General features: G+C 43.8%; 1 protein-coding gene across 1 annotated transcript; it reads right to left on the bottom strand.

Annotated features, from left to right (window-relative positions):
• Nucleotides 1-243: 243 nt before the first annotated feature.
• On the bottom strand, nucleotides 244-1,497 carry LOC124613329. The gene has a single exon (XM_047142025.1). It carries the CDS (start codon nucleotides 1,495-1,497, stop codon nucleotides 244-246), a length of 1,254 nt encoding a protein of 417 aa, XP_046997981.1.
• Between the last annotated feature and the right edge of the window lie 14,096 nt (nucleotides 1,498-15,593).

The raw sequence follows: 15,593 nt of genomic DNA, 5'->3' as shown, positions 1-15,593 counted from the left end.
TCTTAGGAGCAGACTGATATTTATTCTGAGCTCAGGTTCAGAGTGTCAGCGTCCAACACAAGGTCTAAACCACATGCCTGGATCTGGATTGCTGCTCCCGACGCGACGTCCATACTACATCCATGGTTCCTGATGGCTGGGATCAACACGAGATCCAACCAATATCCCTGGTTCTGGATGGCTGTGACCAACACGTGGTCCGAACGACGTCCCTTGTTCTCCATGGCTACGTCCAACTCGGGGTCAGAAGCATGTACCAGGATCAGGATTGCTGCGTCCAATACGAGGGCCAAACCATGTGCCAGCATCAGGATTGCTGCGTCCAGTACGAGGGCCAAACCACGTACCAGGAGCAAGATCGCTGCGTCCAATACGAGGGCCAAACCATGTACCAGCATCAGGATTGTTGCGTTCAATGCGAGGGCCAAACCATGTATCAGCATCAGGGTTGTTGCGTCCAATACGAGGGCCAAACCATGTCCCAGCATCAGGATAGCTGCGTCCAATACGAGGGCCAAACCATGTGCCAGCATCAGGATAGCTGCGTCCAATACGAGGGCCAAACCACGTACCAGAAGCAGGATCGCTGCGTCCAATACGAGAGCCGAACCATGTACCAACATCAGGATTGTTGCGTTCAATACGAGGGCCAAACCATGTGCCAGCATCAGGATAGCTTCGTTCAATACGAGGGCCAAACCATGTACCAGCATCAGGATCGCTGCGTCCAATACGAGGGCCAAACCATGTACCAGCATCAGGATTGTTGCGTTCAATACGGGGACCAAACCATGTACCAGGATCAGGATTGCTGTGCCCAATACGAGGGCCAAACCACGTACTAAGAGCAGGATGCCTGCGTCCAATGCGAGGGCCAAACCATGCACCGGAATCAGGATTGCTGCGTCCAGTACGAAGGCCAAACCATGTACCAGGATCAGGATTGCTGCGTCCAATACGAGGGCCAAACCACGTACCAGTAGAAGGATCGCGGCGTCCAATACGAGGGCCAAACCATCTACCAGGAGCAGGAGTGCTTCGTCCAGTACGAGGCCCAAACGATATACTAGGCTCTGGAAGGCTCCGTCCTACGCATAGTCCAAACCACACTCCAGGTCTAGCGTGTCTACGATCGATACGCGATCCTGCTGAGTGCCATGATTCACTTTGCATCAAATCAAGACGAGGCGTTTCTGCTGTAGGAATAAACTTTCCAGCGTCCGATTTATAAAGACGTTCTTCCACGCCATCTAGAAATAAGGTTTTACAGCAGTCCCCGTCATCTTGAATATTTGGTTGATACCATTTATCGAAGTATATTACTGAAATGTTCCTTTTGTTGTACGAAAATTTTTCAGAATGTGTCTCTGTTTCAGAATCTTGGGTACCACAATCATGCTCGGTTGAATCGAGTAATATCTCTGAAGTTGCAGCACACAAGAGAAAAGCTGCTGAAGTCAAGAGAGCTACAGCTAAAACGTCCATGCTGCTCTGCATCTTTCGGGTTCTGTGGCCACAATCAACACGAATCGTCCTTTTATAGCAAACAGGCGGCCAGAACCTTCTCTACAGGTGGTCACGGTATTGTAATCCAGAAGCATTAGATTCTGTGCACGTTCGTCGGCTATTTGTCTGCGTCAGCTGACTAGTTGTAGCATCAGTCACACAGGATTCCCCGAGTTGACTGCAATTAAAGGCTAACGTCACAGGCTGCTACATCTCACTGCTGAGCTAAAACATTTTGACAAATAAGCGACCACTAGCAGAGGTATATCGTTCACGTGGGTCATGTGAAGACGATTCACTAAAACACTGCTTTTATTTCAGTGTTACATTTTTCCAGGCATTACACCATGCATCTCTGGTTTACTTTCATAACCATAATCTGTGTGTTTCATAAAAAAATGTGTTTCTCAGGCAAGTTGTTGATAAACTGTTAGTTTCACAGTTCTTTATTTTTTCGTGTAACTTAATTGTGCCAATAACAGCGATGACGACATAATTTTTTTAAATGCTTGCATGGCACCATTGTTTCAGTGTGCTACTATCCACGTACAGGTGAAGCGTCAGAAGCGTAAGTTTGTAGATTTCAACCTCGTACCAAAAATGGTGACATTAGATCTTTGACAGATTGTTTTACGAAAAATTGTAATGCCTTATCATGTAACTAATTTCATACCACTAACAGTTTATTCGTCTTTTATTTGCTTTGACACTGCTGTCAGGAGCAATCGTACCCAAAGGAAGACGTCATCGTTTTTGCTAAGTTGTTTGCTTGAAATGAGTACGTTGCTTCCCACTGATTACCAATTTTACAAAAAAATGGCTCTGAGCACTATGGGACTTAACCTCTGAGGTCATCAGTCCCCTACAACTTGGAACTACTTAAACCCAACTAACCTCAGGACATCACACATATCCATGCCCGACGCAGGATTCGAACCTGCGACCGTAGCGGTCGCGCGGTTCCAGACTGTAGGGCCTAGAACCGCTCGGCCAACACGGCCGGCTACCAATTTTACACTTTGGGTCATTTTCTCCTGCACAGAATAACAGTAAGTAAATAGCAAATGTCACATTTCATGATATTTCGTAGAGTGATGAGCCTGCATGTATTGCTGAACTTGAAAGAGATTTATAGCACGCGAAGAAGAGTTCGTATGACTTTGACCTACTTTCATCCTGAAGATAATCTCTTCAGTATTCATGGAAAGCGAAAATGATTACACACAAGTTAGTAGGAGCTACTCTTCTCCTTGAGCGTATAAATTAATTCTTCCAGACACCTGAAAATACCCCATGGCAATGGTCTCTGCCACAGACCATGACTGAATGAATCAGTGAACTCTTCCTCTACAACATAATATTGATGGGATTACATGGGATTTTGGGACTTCAGTTGTATCCTTGAGACACGGTTCAATTGGAGGATGCTATCTGATAGTTTTCACAACATATAAGTCATTGGCACCGATATAGTGGAGCACTGTACACAGTAGAAGTGTATTGTGGGCCAACGTAAATCTTTCTCAACGTCTTCTCCAGCTATCATCAGGTAACGACAGTCACACCAAAGCCCTATATCGCAATCAGAACAACCAACAAGGAGAGAGCTGCACTGTGAATAGCAGAGCAAAACCCGAAAGATACTCCCTCGTCTCACACAGGTGAGAGAACTGAATCATAAACTCAGCAGTACGATTTCAGCGAGGAGAAAACATAACGTTATTCTTACAGCGTAGTTTGATTCACAGAAGTTCAAATGAAACAATTACTTATATCAGACACACTTTTTATTTCATCCCAGGACGCGTTTCGAGAGTTTACACTCACATCTTCAGTTGGAACAATGATATTATGTTACATTTTTCCTAACTGGATCCAGCCAGCTGTTTGCTGTGGTTTCATATTGCTACAAAAACGTATATCAGTCACTTGGTAGCATAACATGGCACAGAATTATAAATTCCCAACGGTGATACAGATACTTAGAATCGCTTCAAATGCACAGAACCCTGCAGTTCGTCGTGTATATACGATATTAATTTGTCTCACTGAACACAAAACAATAACATAAACAAACCGAAGCTTACAACGGTGTTATGATTAGTGCCTTGTCTCACAAATCGTTCTTTACTAACTTAAGTTTTGGACCATACAGTGATGAGCCAAAACATTACGACCAAAGTATGTAAGCGGTGCTGAGACACACGGCGGATTAATCACGCCACGTTAGGGGCTGCAAATGGGAAAATCGATTAAAATAATGGCTCTGAGCACTATGCGACTTAACTTCTGAGGTCATCAGTCACCTAAAACTTAGAAATAATTAAACCTAACCAACCGAAGGACATCACACACACCCATGCCCGAGGCAGGATTCGAACCTGCGACCGTAGCGGTCGCTGTTCCATACTGTAGCGCCTAGAACCGCACGGCCACTCCGGCCGGCGATTAAAATAAGCGTCATTGACAAAGGGCAGATCATCATTATGAAGATCGTGTATCTCCAAAACCGCAAAGTTGGACGAATGTTCACGTGCTACTATCACAAGCATCTACGGAAGGAGGCAGAAGGACTGTTAAATTACCAGTACAAGCTAAATTGTGGAACATGCACGACGATTCACAGAAAATCGGGTTCGGAGACTAGTATGCTTTGGAAAGCAGGGTAGATTGTGATCTGTGGAATCACTACCGAAAGAGCACAATCTTGGTACACGCCCAAGTGTTTCGAAGCGCACCGTTCATCGTACACTGTTGAACATGGAGCTCTGCAGCAGAACACCTATACGTGTTCATATGTTGACCCAACGACATTCTCAATTACGATTGCAGTGGTCGCTGAAGCATCTGGATTTGACCGTCGATAAATGGAAACGTGTCGTCTCTTCGGGTGGATCATATTTTTGGTAGAGTAGTCTGGTGGTCGTCTCCACAAACGCAGTCATCGAGGTGAATGCGAGTCGAAACGTCCAGTGTACCACGGACACAGACTGGTGGGCGCAGTATTGTGCTAAGGGAGACATTCTCCTGCGCTTCATAGGACCTGTGGTAGTAATCGAAGACACGCTCATAGCTGTGAAGCACCTGCATTCTCTCATGCTTGATGTCTTCCCCGACGGCGATGTCATCTTTCAGCGGTATAATTCTCCGTCTCTCAAAGCAAGAATCGTGCTACAGTGACTTGAGCAGCATTATAGTGAACTCACTTTGTTTTCTCGGCTACCAAACTCGCCAGATGTGAATCCTATGAAACCTCTCTCTCTCTCTCTCTCTCTCTCTCTCTCTCTCTCTCTCTCTCGCCATCGGACGCCATCACCACGTACGCAAATCAGCGGCACGTTATTTACGCGAATTACTTGACCATGCTGCATCCAAGCAACAAAAATGTAACACAGCGTCATTATTACGACACACACAACCAATCTTCCATAGTTACACACATTCACGACGTTGTACATTCATTTAATTACATAAAGCGCAGTCTAGTAATACTTCACAAAATAAACAAGGACACAAACTCATTCTTTATGAAGAACTGGAAATTTTCATTCACAATAGAAAATACGGACAGAACACACTAAGTGAAATAGCTGAGACAATGGCAGTCAGCGTCTTTAATACTTTCGCAGATGTCCTAGATGATGCACTCTAACTCTTCCCACTTTCTACATACTGAGACACATTAATAGAAGATAATTTCCAAAGCACTGTACAAAAAGAGTAAGAATTAGATTATGTTGACACTAAGCCTGCAAGTTTTATATTTTTTTCATTTTTTTGTCTTTAATATCGTGTATTTGCAAGAGTAATACTTTTAACAGGTCGTTTTAGAAAATGAAACAGTTTCATAGTTATTATCTGTATTTATTGTCGACAATTGGAGCAAATAATGAATGAAAGTGAAAAATGCATATTTTTCATGAACCACAGGGTTCCGTGCAATGAAACAGATTGTAAGTAACTGTAACACCATTTAAAATTTGTAATCTTAGTACCATATTACGCTGAAACGTGCCTGTTGTACGTTTTTGAACAAAATGAAACCACGACAAACTTCTGGTGGCATCCAAGCAACAAAAATCTAACAGCGTCAACATTACACCTCATGATGAGAGTGTAAATTCTCCAAACGAGTCGTGGGATGACATAAAAAGAGAGACTGATGCAGTTAATGCCAACAGTCCATCATGGAATACGGAAAATTTTATTTCAGAAGAGAGAGACAGAGAGAGAGAGAGAGAGAGAGAGAGAGAGAGAGAGAGAGAGAGATAAGAAGAAGTTTTGCATGATTTTGCAGTAAAACCTATCAACCTGCAAATATAGCAGAAAGAAAACACGATTAAGCCTTGAAAGCCATTCCTTTGAAACAGAGGCGTGGTGCAGATCGCTAGTATGTCTGGAAAATGGAGGTCACATTCAGTCAACGCTGACCAAGAATAGTTTCATTGCCCCAGATCAGCAGTAATAACGACTCAGGCATCCGAGCCATCCAATGAATTACGTTGCAATACACCAGGTACAAGGCTAAATCTGTTGCGTGCAATCTGAAGTTTGCCACGATCATTTCTGCCTTTAATACTACTGCCTGTGTGGCCTCCTGTACTTGGCCACTGTGAGCTGCCAACCACACAAGCAGTGATGAGAAGACTTGGAGACATCTACCTCTGGCTTGCTGAGATCAACTAATTCTGATTGGTGTCCTGTCCACTTGTCACAGAATCTGGGTTTTGGGCTACGTGCTGCTGCTCCCGACTAGTGCCAATATGCAGTGGTTGACATCCCCAGCCTTCCTTGGTGGAAGGATCACGCTGTTGTCCATCTCTACACGGTGCATATGTACTGAAAGATTACCGGACAACACCCTTTTGATGTCCTCGAGAGTTCACCAGTAATATGTTGTTGATGTCCTCGGAAGCAACACTTGATTTACGCGCTACGCCAGCTGTCGGCGAGGCCTGCCACCTGCCTGACACCGTATTTACGTGAACTGACGGTACCACGGCTATGTCTTCCGAAGATTGATGTAGGGTCAATACGTTCCGAAGCCGTGCGCTGCACTGCCGCTGTCCCGGGTGCCGCCACAAATTATAATACACGATTGTAAACTGTCAAGTAATAAATATTTTCGGCTGACGTTGTATAACCAGCGTCCAGTGCGCCGACCTGCATGCACCACCGCACTCCTTGCTCCATCATACCGAGCCGGCCGCTGTGGACGAGCGGTTCTAGGCGCTTAATTCTGGAACCACGCTGCTGCCTCGGTCGCAGTTTGGAATCCTTCCTCGGGCATGGATGTGTGTGATGTCCTTAGGTTAGTTAGGTTTAATTAGTTCTAAGTTTAGGGGACTGATGACCTCAGAAGTTAAGTCCCATAGTGCTCGGAGCCATTTGAATCCATCATACTGAAAACAGTAGGGCCTCAATGAGACCCATACAAACTGGCGCCAGAAATATACACGTTGGTTTATGCTGCCATAGCAGAACCACGTCTGAAGGACGTCTGGACCTCCAGACCGCCGCAGTGGATCGTGGTGAGTAAACATATTGTGGTGACAAAAGTCATGGAATACCTCATTTATTGTGTCGGACCTACTTTTGTCTAGTATACTGCAGCAAATCGACGTGGCATGGACTCAACAAGCTGATGGAAGTCCGCTGCAGAAATATTGAGTAATGCAGCCTCTATAGCTGTGCATAACTGCCAAAGTGCTGCTGGTGCAGGTTTTTGCTCACGAACCGACCTCTCGATTATATCTCGTAAATGTTCTATGACATTTATGTCCGTCCATCTGAAAGGCCAAACTATTCGATCGAAATGACCAGAATGTTCTTCAGACTAATCGTCAACAACTGTGCCCCGTCGGTTCTAGGCGCTACAGTCTGGAACCGCGCGACCGCTACGGTCGCAGATTCGAATCCTGCCTCTGGAATGGATGTGTGTGATGTCCTTAGGTTAGGTAGGTTTAAGTAGTTCTAAGTTTTAGGGGCTGATGACCTAACGGTTAAGTCACATAGTGTTCAGAGCCATTGGAACCATATTTTGAACTGTGGCCCGGTGACTCGGAGCATTGTCATCCATAAAAATTCCGTGATCCTTTGGGAACATGATATCGTTGACTGGTTCCAAATGGTCTCAAAATAGTCGAACATAGCCATTTGCAGTCAAATATCGGTTCAGCTGGAACAGAAGACCCAGTCCGTTCCATGTAAACACAACCCACAACATTGTGGAGCCTATACCTGCTTAGACAGTACCTTGTTGACAATTTGGGTCCATAGCTGCGTGGGGTCTGCGCCCCAGTCTGACCCTACCATCAGCTGTTAGTAACTGCAATAGGGACTCATCTGACAATACCATAGTTTTCCACTCGTCTAGGGTCCTACGCATTTGGTCACGAGGTTAGGACAGGCGCCGCAGGCGAAGTCGTGCTGTTCAAAAGGGCCCTAGCTTATTTCGTCTGCTGTCATAGTTCAATAAGGCCAAATTTCTCCGAGCCGTGTTAACAGGTACGGTCGTCGTACGTCCCACATTGATTTCTGCGTTTATTTTACACAGCGTGGCTTGTCTTTTAACGCTGACGACTCTGCGCAAACGCCGCTGCTTACGGTTGTTGAGTGAGGACCGTCGACTACTGCATTGTTAGTGATGAGATGTAATGCCTGTTTTGTGGTATTCTCAGCGCAGTCTTGACACCGTGGATTGCAAAATGCTGAATTCCTTAGTGATTTCCGAAATGGAATGTCTCATGAGTTTAGCTCTAACAACCATTTCGTGTCCCAAGTGTCTTAATTCCCGTCGTGCGGCCATAATCACGTCGGAAAAAATTTCATATGAATAACCTGAGTACAAATTATAGCTGCGCCGGTGTACTGCCCTTTCATACCTTTTGACCCTGCACTATCGCCACCTGTATTGTGCATATCGCTATCCAATGACTTTGTCAGCTAAGTGTGCTTCATGACCATGTCCAATCTTAGGTGCATTAATTCCACTCTCGAAGTGTCGTTTGTTAAACCACAGGAACTTGCTGACCTGTCATTGCGAGAAGAATTTCCAGGTAACTGTATTTTATCACTAGTGAGGTGGAATTTCTTTTCATTTATCAGGCTATGAGTGTCCATACACCAGCTGTGTGTTACACTTGTTGAAGGTTTTTCCATTTATTGGAGGAATTTTCTAAAACACGCTGTGCCGTGATCGGACGTGTTACTGTATTCTGTTGTGAGGAGGGCTCATAACTCTCTGAATTTAAGAATGGAGTAGTGACCTCCACGAGAATCCACACTGACAGATCGTCTAATACGGTTATTACGATAGTAGTGTGTCTGAGTGTGTTCATCAAGGGTTTGGGTTGCTCCCTTTCGTTGGGTTTTGTGTAACTGTTAGCGTGTCAAAAAGTCTTCGTGTTTCCACAGAGAGCTACACTGGAGGAATTATTGAGAATTTTAACATCTGCAGTAGCTCGTTTGCATGAGAGAAGAATAGAGTAACTCGCTAGCACTTTGGATATGTTCAAACAGCGAATGCACATGACACAGCATTAGCGGAAGAATGAAGGATAGAGAAAGAGGGAGAACAAAGACAAAATATGAGACACTTGCTGCGAGGAAGACGCTGATGGAGTCAGCCGAGAAGTAAAACAAAAGGAAGAAATCCAAGTTGATAATTGCTCGTTTGAGATAGGGAAATGCCAATAAGTGCCTGGATTCAAACGTTGTGTATTTTGCTGTAAGTTTACTTGCGATGTAATGTGCCTTGTGGAAGAAACGTACAGTATGTAAAAGTATCAGCCTCTACGACTTGTGAAAATGTAAATTCTAGGGCATCTGTAAAGCTGAACGAAGTGAGTGTGTGCTGTACGGAAGCAAATGGGTTTATGTGTAACAACAAGAGTGATAATGATTTAGGTGCCGCAGTATCTAGGCCACTGGGTGATAATGACTTTAGTTTTGAGGCCGCGCGGGATTAGCCGAACGGTCAGGCGCTGCAGTCATGGACTGTGCGGCTGATCCCGGCGGAGTTTCGAGTCCTCCCTCGCGCATGGGTGTGTGTGTCTATCCTTAGGATAATTTAGGTTAAGTAGTGTGTAAACGTAGGGACTCATGACCTTACGAGTTAAGTCCCATAAGATTTCACACACATTTGAACATTTTTTTTAGTTTTGAGTACGTGGAGTCTGCACCACATATGTAGGGATTTACATATGCCACTGATTTTTGCGTCATGCAGAGTGGAATTGTAAACGATATTTTAGGGTATATACTACATAGAGAGTAAACGACACTAACGATTATACGGTTTCTGTTGCGAATTTGTGAATGATGCACTAGTGCAGACACATTTATTTCTGACGGATGCAGAATCGTCATTACATGAAGAAGATCCACTTTCTCCTGGGGAAAGGTAGAGGAAGTGAAGAAGAAGGAAAAATGCCCGTAAAGTTAATAAGCGAGCCGAAGATGTTGAAGTCTTTCCGGAGTTTGTGCCTGAAAATCGGGATGAATTCAACTATATTTGCGATGTTATAGGAAATGATAATAACGAAAACATTGTTCCTATAAAATACAGTTACATGCAGAGAGATACTTTTTCAGTCAAAGTAGGCAGGTATAAGCGTTACATCATCGCAAGCGTCTATTCTTTTGAAAGTAGAACCACCTAAACAGCGCACGGCATCCCTAAGAGTCGACACATACGAAGTGGCGAAGAGCATGAGCAAGTGAGTTGTAAAAAGAGAACGTACGATGAGGCATGCCATTTCAAAACGTAGTCAGTCTGTAAGTAACTGTAAAAGAAGAAAAGTAACCGGATCTATCGATCAGTACTTTACATGTCGTTATAATGTTATTGCGAAAGCATTGTTTCTAAGATTTGTTTTGAGGAACCGTAGGCGAAACACTTGTTTCAAACACAAAAGTTCAAGATGATGAAACGAAAAGTAAGGTCAAACAATCGCCTCGTTTGTATCTTCCCTTGCCAAACATGAGCTGTAACAATCATCAAAGTGTGACATTAAAGTGTAACGTGAAATAAGATTGTACACATGTATTAGAGAATAAGGGCTCAATACAGAGAATATGGAATTAAGAAAAGACTAAAAAGCTTTGTTACAGTGCTTCTCATACGTTTATGTGATAGAAAATAGTACACTGTGCAGTTATTTCCTCAAAATGCATGACATGAGAGCGTTTCAGAGGAAAATTAGGAGAAATTCCGGACGAATTTTTCAAAGGAGAGGCTACTACTTATACAGCATAAATGTACACTGAGATCACACAAGTTATGGGATAGCGATATGCAAATACACAGATAGCGTTATTATCGGGTACACAAGAAATGAAAGAGCAGTGCATTGTCGAACTATCATTTCTACTCATATGATTCATGTCAAAAGTTTTCCGACTTTATTATGGTCGCACGACAGGAAATTACATACTTTGCACGCGGAATGACAGTTGGAGCTAGACGAATGGGAATACCATTTCGGAAATCGTTAGGGAAATCAATATTCCAAGATCCACAGTGTCAAGAGAGTGTTGAGAATACCACATAACAGATATTATGTCTCACCACGGACAATGCAATGTCCGACGGCCTCCATTTAGTGACGGAGAGCATCGGCGTTTGTGTAGAGATGACAGTGCTGACAGACAAGCGAAACTGTGTGAAATAACCACAGAAATCAATGTGGCACTTACGATAAACGATTCCGTTAGGACAGTGTACAGAACTTGGCATTAATGGGCTATGGCAGCAGACGACCGACACTAGCGCCTTTGGTAACAGCACGTCATCGTCTGCAGAGTCTCTTCTTGGCTCGTGACCATGTCGGTTGGACCGTAGACGACTGGAAAACCGTGACCTTGTCAGATGAGTCCCGATTTCAGTTGGTATGAGGATACTGAACGGGTAATTCAGTACGTTAATGGAGATAAAAATATAATAGTCATGGGTGACTGGAATGCTGTTATAGGGGAAGGAATAGAAGAAAGGGTTTCGGGACAGTATGGGATCAGTATTAGGATTGAGAGAGGAGAAAGACTAACTCAGTTCCGCAACAAATTTCAGCTAGTAACAGTGAATACCCTGTTCAAGAAATACAAGAAGCAGAGGTATACTTGGAAAAGGCTGGGAGATACGGGAAGGTTATACTTACATTACATCGGTATCAATCAGCGATTCCGAAATCATATACTAGATTGAAAGGGATACCCATGACCAGATATAGACTCAGATCACAATTTAGTGGTGCTGAAGCATACTGTACGACACTAGTCAGAAAGAATTAGTGAGCAAAGAAGTTGGATACGGAAGTACTAGGGAGGAAAGAGATACACTTGCAATTCTGCAAGCCAACAGATATCTACATCTACACCTACTTCTACAACTACATTAATACTTTGCAAGTCACCGTACGCTGCGTGGCGGTGGTACTCTGTACCATACTAATCATTTCCTTTCCTGTTCCACTCCGAAAGAGAGCGAGCGAAAAGTGCCCCTATATATGCCATCGTCTGATCTCCTATTTCTCGTATCTTATCTTCGTGGTCCTTATGCGCAATGTATGTTGGCAGCAGTAGAACTGTATGCCAGTTAGTTTCAAATGCCGATTTTCTAAATTTTCTGAGCACTGTTTCTCGAAAAGGCATAGTTCAGTAACGTGTTCAGTTGAAGAGGAATGGACGTCTCTAAAGACAGTAATCACAAATGTTGAAGAGAAAAACACTCGGACAAAGAATGTAGTTGCGAAGAAACCATGGGTAAAAGAATTAATACTGCAGTTTATCGATGAATAAAAGTACAAGAATCTTTGTGAAACTTCAGGAATACAAAAATCCGAGTTGCTTAGGAATGAAGTAAATAGGAACTGCAGGGAAGCTAAAACGAAATCACTGCATGAAAACCACAAAGAAATCGAAAAAGAAATCATTGTCTGAAGGACTGACTCAGCATATAGAAAAGTCAAAACAACCTGCGGTGAAACTAATAGCAAGGGAGGTAACATTAAGAGTACGGAGGGAATTCTATCATTAAATCCAGAGGAGAGAGATGATAGGCAGAAAGAGTACACCGAAGGTCTCTATGAGGTAGAAGAGTTATCTAATGACGCGATAGAAGAAGAACTAGGAGTCGATAGGGAAGAGGCTGGCGATTCAGTATTAGACTCAGATTTTACAAGAGCTTTGGAAGCATCATCCACACAGTTCACAAAGATTGCAAGAGCAGGTAAGTGCGAGAACTATCGCACAATCGGCTTAAGAGCTCCTGAATTCAAGCTGCTGGCGAGAATAACATACAGAAGCATAGAACAGAAAACTGCGTCTGTGTTAGATGACGATCAGTTTGGCTTTAAGAAAGGTAAAGGTACCAGAGAGTCAGTTCTGACGTTGCAGTTCATATTGGAAGAAAATTCAAGACACGTTCATAGGATTTCTCGCCATGGAAAAAGCCTTCGACAAAGTCAAATCGTGAAAGATGTTCGAAATTCTGAGAAATATGAGGGTAAGCTATAGGGAAGGAAGGGTAGTATACAATCTATACAAGAAGCAAGAGAGAACGGTAAGAGTGAAAGACCAAGAAGATGCTGGGATTAAAACGGGTGTAACGCAGGGATGTAGTCTTTCGCCCCTTCTGTTCAATCTATACAAGTGATGATGTAGATTAAAGAAAGGTCCGAGAGAGGAATTTAAATTCAAGGCGGAAAGATATCAATGATAAAATTCGCTGATGACACTGATATTCTCTGTAAAAGTGAAGAAGAACTATACGTTCTGGAATAAACAGTCTAATGAGTACAGAATATGGATTGAGAGTAAATGGAAGAAAGACGAAAGTAATGAGAAATAGCAGAAATGGGAACGAGAAATTTAACATCAGGATTGGTGATCACTAAGGAGATAACGTTAAGGAATTCTGCTATTTGGGTAGCAAAATAACCAATGACGGACGAAGTAAGAAGAACATTAAAAGCATATTAGCACTGGCAGAAAGGGCATTTCTGGTCAAGCGAAGTCTACTGGTATCAAACACACGCCTTATTATGTGGGAGAAATTTCTGAGACCGTACGTTTGGATCACAGCATTGTATGGTAGTGAAACATGGACTGTGCGAAAATACCAAAATAGGAGAACCGAAGCGTTTGAGATGTGGCGCTACAGACAAGTGTTGACAATTTTCTGGTTTGACAGAGTAAGGAATGAGGATGTTCGCCGCAAAAACGACGAGGAATGGAATTCATGGAAAACACTGACAAGAAGAAGGGACGAGATTGTAGGACATTTGTTAAGTTATCAGGGAATAACTTCCACGGTACTAAAGGGAGCTCCATAGTTCTGTGGGCTGTGTTTACATGGAATTTACGGGGTACTCTGATCCAGCTGAACCGGTGGGATTGGTTATGTTCGGCTACTTGGAGAGCATATGCAGTCATTCGTGGAATTCATGTTCCCAAACACGGATGCGCCATATCACCGAGCTGCAGTTGTTAGCGATATGTTTGAAGAAGTTTGTGGAAGATTCGATCGAATAATTGGCCACCCAGATGGCCCGGCATCAATTCCATCGGTCATTTATGGGATATAATAGAGGTCAGATCGAGCGCAAAATCCTGCCGGCAACATTTTCGTATTTGTGGACGGCTACAGAGACAGCATGGCTGAATTTTTTCTGCAGGGGACCTCTAACAACATGAGTCAATATTATATCGAATTGCTGCATTACACCTCGCAAAAAGAGGTCCGACAAGATATTGGAAGGTATCACTCGACTTTTGGTATCTCATCGTATTTTCGGTAAATGTAAAATTTTCTCAAATTCCTTTCCAGCCGTCACCAAGCAACGCAGACCAAGCCAACAACCCACATCGCAGTGTGCACGACAAACAGGCAGCAAGCCGTCATAGATAGTTGGACAGGAAAACCCGGGAGAGGACACTAGCGAGACGACTGAATAGTAAACTCAGCAACATTGCCTCTGCGAGGAGAAAACATAGCGTTATTCTTAAAGCGTAGCTTGGTTTCACAAGAAATGGAGTACAGGTTTCACAAGACCTACTAGGTGGCTAATGTGGAGGAAACGCAACAAACTGAACCTCTGACGGCCGGTGGTGAAGTTCGCTGATGAGCCCAGATAAGTAGGTGACATTCGGCCATAACTAGCCAGGCATAACGACATAGCCCCTGATGAGGAGTAACAAATTCTTAAACTTTTCCAAGGTTTCCATCAATTACCTTGCAGTGTACCAACTACGGGGACGAACCTATTCTGTGCTATTACCTTTCGCCAAGATGGCTTCTGTCTTCGAGACTGCTATCTTTCTGGTGTGCTGTACGTCTGTGCTGTGAGCTGCCCACGATACATCCGTGGGTGAGAAGACTTGGGGGCTTCTACCTCCAGCATGCTGATGGTGTCAGCCACATGTCACAGTATTTGGGAGGTGCGCTAAATACCGCCGCCCCTGACCAGTAACTGTGAGCAATCATTCATATCCTCTGATTTCTTTTAGAAGCATTGTGCTGTTGTCCATCTCCATACTATGCAGAGCTGCTGATGGATTACCCATGCACTTCCCTCCGCACGAGAGTGCACTGGTAACACGCTGCCGCTGTCTTGGGCAGCAGTGCTTGCTGCTTGGGATGTGCCAACTCCCAGCTAGGCCTGCCATCCTCTCGCACCGTGTTTTACGTGAATGGATACTGCAGGGGCGAAATCCTCCGAAGATTGCTCAGGCAGTGTCAGCACTTTATGAGCCCGTGCTCTGCATTGCCTCTGACCTGGACGCGGCCACAAAGAAGAATTCATGATAGTAAACTTTACCAAATTGTTGTTATGCTAATGTGGTAACATTGACGCCCAGTGCACCTACCAGCCGGCCTCACTGCTCTCCACACTCCCTCATCCCGATAACAGCACGTGTCTCAATTCAGATCTTTGTAACGGATTTTAGCTGCTGTTTGATTGCATTTAATACATCTAGACACTCATCCACATGTTCAAATACACCATTAATTCCATCGCTACAAATTGCAGTTTCTATTCTTCTAGTACCATGTTTTTTAGGCAAGGAGACCTAAAAGTTTCTCGAAA

The sequence above is a fragment of the Schistocerca americana genome, chromosome 4, assembly GCF_021461395.2.
Source record: "Schistocerca americana isolate TAMUIC-IGC-003095 chromosome 4, iqSchAmer2.1, whole genome shotgun sequence".
NCBI lineage: Eukaryota > Metazoa > Arthropoda > Insecta > Orthoptera > Acrididae > Schistocerca > Schistocerca americana.
The sequence above is the reverse complement of the archived record's forward strand: the minus strand, read 5'-3'. Positions and strand labels throughout refer to the sequence as shown.

Coding starts and splice junctions, on each gene's coding strand:
- LOC124613329 (XM_047142025.1), bottom strand. CDS start 1,497: ATGCAGAGCAGCATGGACGTTTTAGCTGTAGCTCTCTTGACTTCAGCA.